Here is a 4,148-nt window from a genome sequence, read left to right on the forward strand (position 1 = left end):
TGTGGTGGTGTACTTTGTGAACCTGTTTCTACCCCCTACCTCTTCTTGGGTTCTTCATGTCTTACCTATCAGCAGACATTCCCCCTCTGTAGCTGTTCCAGGTTTGGGACTGTATCTTGAAGGCAGGCCTCCCTACTTCCATCCCCAGTAAAGGGCTTACGTATTTTCCTCAAGACAAGGGTAAAAAATGAGGAAAGCACCCTGTGGTTCTTGATCAAGCTACCCTCTTTCTACATTTATGATTTGGGTATAAAATAGGGTAGCTAGTTTGAGAATGTACCTGTCGGCTAGTAAGAGGGAACACAGTCTGATTCTTCTATCAAAAGGTGAAAGATGGAGGGAGTAATCCAAATTGAGATAGAGAAGAATCTAAGAGGGGGTGGTATGCCTGGGTTGTTTTGGAGTCAGGTAAAGGGTGGATCTGCCAGGAGCAGCAGTTAGACCCACTCCTGAGCTAACATGCTGTGCCAGCAATGCCCCCCAACTGAAACTAGTTTCAAAGACATGCCACTGCAGAGTCGTTAGTGCAGGAAGCATATCTAAGAGGCTTAAACAGACCGACGGGGTTGGGTGGAAATACGTGGAGTGTTCCCTCATCCTTCTATACTCTTATGGGGCAAAGGCCATATTCAAATGTGTGAATGCATTTCCTTTGCTTTTATAGGGCTGTTAAGAAACCCGCCTTTGCTGGGGGGGGGGGGGATAAATGTTTACATTTTTGTATCCCTTTAACATAAACTTACGCTGGGTCGGAAGAGAGGGAGACGCTACCGGGAGTGAGAGAAGCTGGAGAAAATGGAAACAGGAGCCGCTCTTAAGAGAGCCTTGGTTGTAGAACTAAGCAAGGACATTAGCATTAATTCCAGATCTATTCGTCTGTGATCTTCCTCCCTGTCTTTGAGGTCTTGACATAGAGGTCTGAGCAGACGTCGTAGGTTCCTGGGCAGAAAAGCAGTTGACCAGGCTCATGACAGCGTCTCCTTTAAGAGGCGGGGCCGGAACTGGCAAAGGGTCCTTTACTTTCTACGTGTAGGGGGCGGAGCTTGGAGATAGTCCTTGTAGCATGGCTGCCGGCACTGCCGCTGACTTGGCGTTTCTGAGCGAGGAGAACCGAACCCGGGCTGGGGGTGTCGGGAGTCTGCGGGTCCCGGTCACTATGGACAGTTTTTTCTTCGGTATTGGAGAAAGGAGGGGATGAGGGTGGTGCTGGGCTGGTCTAGGTGAGCGTCAGGGGTGAACAGGAATCTAGTTGGTGCACAACATGGGTGGGGGTAGAGGGGTGTCTTGCGGTACCCCCCAGGAGGCGGGGCCCCGCACACGGCCTCTTGAGAGGAAGTGGGCAGCGGGGCCCCTGCCCTAGATGTGCCGGGTGGGGCGAGGTCAGTGCCTGCACGTGATGGGGTTGGTGAAACTCTTTCCCGCGCACCCCTACCCAGACACTGTCATCACTCCCAGGCTGTGAGCTCTCCGGCCGCACCCGCTCCTTCACCTTCAAGGTAGAGGAAGAGGATGATGCAGAACACGTGCTGGCATTGACCATGGTGAGGGGAGGGGACGGCTTCAGAGAATCGGCCTGTGCAGGCACCAGGTGGGCCTCTATATAACCCCCCTTTTACTGGGAGTCACCTTATCTGACTAAGCCCCCACATGGACGACTCTCCTGGCCAGTTGATTCAGGGACCTCTGGGGCTGGGCACGTTTATCGATGCCCATCGATGCCCTCACATGTGGTGTCAACCCGCGCTTGAGGAGACCCTGAGGCCCCGTGTACCCTTCTCAGCTCTGCCTCACTGAGGGAGCCAAGGATGAGTGTAATGTGGTGGAAGTGGTGGCCCGGAACCATGAGCACCAGGAGATTGCAGTCCCGGTGGCCAACCTCAAGTTGTCCTGCCAACCCATGGTGAGTTCCTCAGCTGTACCCAGCCGGAGCAGGATTGAGGTTTTTGAGACTCACCACAAGGTGGTTGGGGGAGGAGTGGACCAGGCCCTTATCCTTGTCTTTTTCCCTAGCTCAGTTTGGATGACTTCCAGCTCCAACCACCTGTAACCTTCCGCCTGAAGTCAGGCTCTGGCCCTGTGCGTATCACTGGGCGACACCAGATTGGTGAGAGTGAGGGGAGGGCCCACTCCTTTGCCTTTTTGTTTGCCTCAGTTCCACTCTCAGAACTCCCCAACCCCACACTCCTGCCCCATCCCAGGTTCCTCCCCTATGTAGGTCCTGCCTGTCCACCCCACCCCTCCCCTCCCCAGGTTGTGCCCTCCCCTTTTCTCTCCAACTCAAGCCTTCCTCCTTCAGGGAGTCTTCCCAGCTCTTTCAGCTCCAATAATGTGGATTTCTTTGGCTCTTGTTCACCCAGTTTAGCTTCCGAGGTTCCTTCCACCTAGACCATAAGCTCTGGCAGGTCAGGGCCCCTGCAAGCCCAGCAAACCCAGGGTGTATGATTAAAAAGTGCCCAATGAAAGACATTGATGTGAAGGTGACCTGGCTTCAGCCTTCTCTCCCCCTCACCTCCGCTTACTGCTTGCATGCCCACCAGTTACTATGAACAATGACATTTCTGAGGAGGAGGAGAGCGAAGAAGAGGTGAGTGAGGAGGAGACTGAGTTGTACTCCATCCTGCCTGCCAAGAAGAAGAGGGGCAGGCCCTAGCCCTCCTTGGTGAGTGGGGGAGGGGCCCAGTGATGGTGCCTAGGGCTTGGGGAGGGGGCAGGAGGAGGGCCTAGAAGCTGACCCCTTCTCTGCTCTCCTCAGGTCACCTGCCTGCCTGCCACGTGTGCCATGCACCATGTTCCTCAACAAGTTGCAAGAATTTTCAGTGTTTCCTCTGCACTGAAGAGGAAGGTTTGGGCACAGGGGTGGGGGGAAACTTGGGCCAGTGCTAAGAAAGGGGCCCATTTTTCCTAGTCCTACATCATGCTTCCCTTTTCTCTAGGGGTGGGAGGTACTCTGAATTTCTGTTCGGATCCTCTCTCTGCCTCTTCCCATGAGGATTGGAGGCAGGAGCTGAAGCTCAGGATACACATTTTTAACAATTTTTACATTTTTGAATAAAGATTGAAATAAAGTGCTGTGGGACTTTTTTGCAAATCACTTGTGTGGCTTCTTCCTGTGCTGGAGTGACACTCCCCTAGGGACCACCAGGTGGCACTGCGGCAGCACAAAGGGTGGCCCTGGGCCTGGGAGAGAGTGGAGAAGTGTGGGATCCTGCTATCCCCAGAGCCCAGGCCCAGTCCTGGGCCCCAACTGCATTGCTAGAAGGGGACCTCCCAACACCCAGACTGTTCCCAGCCTCTGCAGGTGGGGGAGGGCCATCTCAGGAGGTTATCAGCATCCAAACAAGGGGTCTGGGCCTCTGTCAGCACTCAAGCTGATGGGCAGGGGGGCAGATAAGGGGGCTTAAGCTGCCTGAGGAATGTGCATCCCAAGCCCCATGAGGGGGCACAGACTCAGAAGAGGGCCTGTGAGGGGTCGGGTGGGGGCCAGTCCTTGCTCCTTCAAGACGTGCAGGCAGTCTCTGAGTGGGCTGGGCCCTTAGAAACATGATTCTTGGGGCCAGATGGAGGGGCCTGGCCAGATTGGGTGACAGGGAAACCAGAATCCGGGTGGCCTGGCATATGGGGGCAGAGGAGCCCCTGGGAATCTGTCTCCTGAGCTAAAGGGTTCCTGCCCCCAGCACACCGCCTGGTCTGGGGGTCTCTGGTTCCTGGAATCAGGTAATTCTGAGACCTGGCTGCTGCTGTGCTAGAAAAAGAACCGGATATGCCTGGTTGCCAGCATGAGTGTATATATGACCAGCTCTGGGGTCAGCAGTTCAGCAGCTGTTTTGAGGAGTGTGTGTGTGTGTGTGTGGGGGGGGGTAATACCCCACCAACAAACAAACAAAGGTACCTCCCGAGACAGCCAGGGGCCAGACAAGCTGAGAATGGACAGAGAGCAGGCCCGGTGGGGCCAGGCGGGCTCTGCACCCGCTGCTGGGAAAAATGAGTGGACAAGTGGGAGGGGGCCCAGATAATAGAATGGACAGATACTGGGGATCAGTTTTGGAGGGAGTGTCCTCACTATACGGAAAAGTGCTCCCTTTTCAACATGCATCCCTAGAAAAGAAGATGCTCTCCCCGTTTGTGGTGAGGAGCATGGGGGGAGGGAT

The 4,148-nt window shown here is 54.8% G+C and overlaps 1 protein-coding gene across 1 annotated transcript; it reads left to right on the top strand.

Moving 5' to 3' along the window:
- Nucleotides 1-775: 775 nt before the first annotated feature.
- NPM3 (nucleophosmin/nucleoplasmin 3) lies at nucleotides 776-3,065 on the top strand. Its single transcript, XM_037804831.1, has 6 exons — nucleotides 776-1,175; nucleotides 1,456-1,541; nucleotides 1,781-1,900; nucleotides 2,011-2,104; nucleotides 2,538-2,659; nucleotides 2,753-3,065. The coding sequence occupies exons 1-5, from the start codon at nucleotides 1,064-1,066 to the stop codon at nucleotides 2,648-2,650; spliced, it is 525 nt and encodes a 174-aa protein (XP_037660759.1). The 5' UTR covers nucleotides 776-1,063; the 3' UTR covers nucleotides 2,651-2,659; nucleotides 2,753-3,065.
- The last annotated feature ends 1,083 nt before the right edge of the window (nucleotides 3,066-4,148 follow it).

This window comes from Choloepus didactylus, chromosome 15, assembly GCF_015220235.1.
Source record: "Choloepus didactylus isolate mChoDid1 chromosome 15, mChoDid1.pri, whole genome shotgun sequence".
NCBI lineage: Eukaryota > Metazoa > Chordata > Mammalia > Pilosa > Megalonychidae > Choloepus > Choloepus didactylus.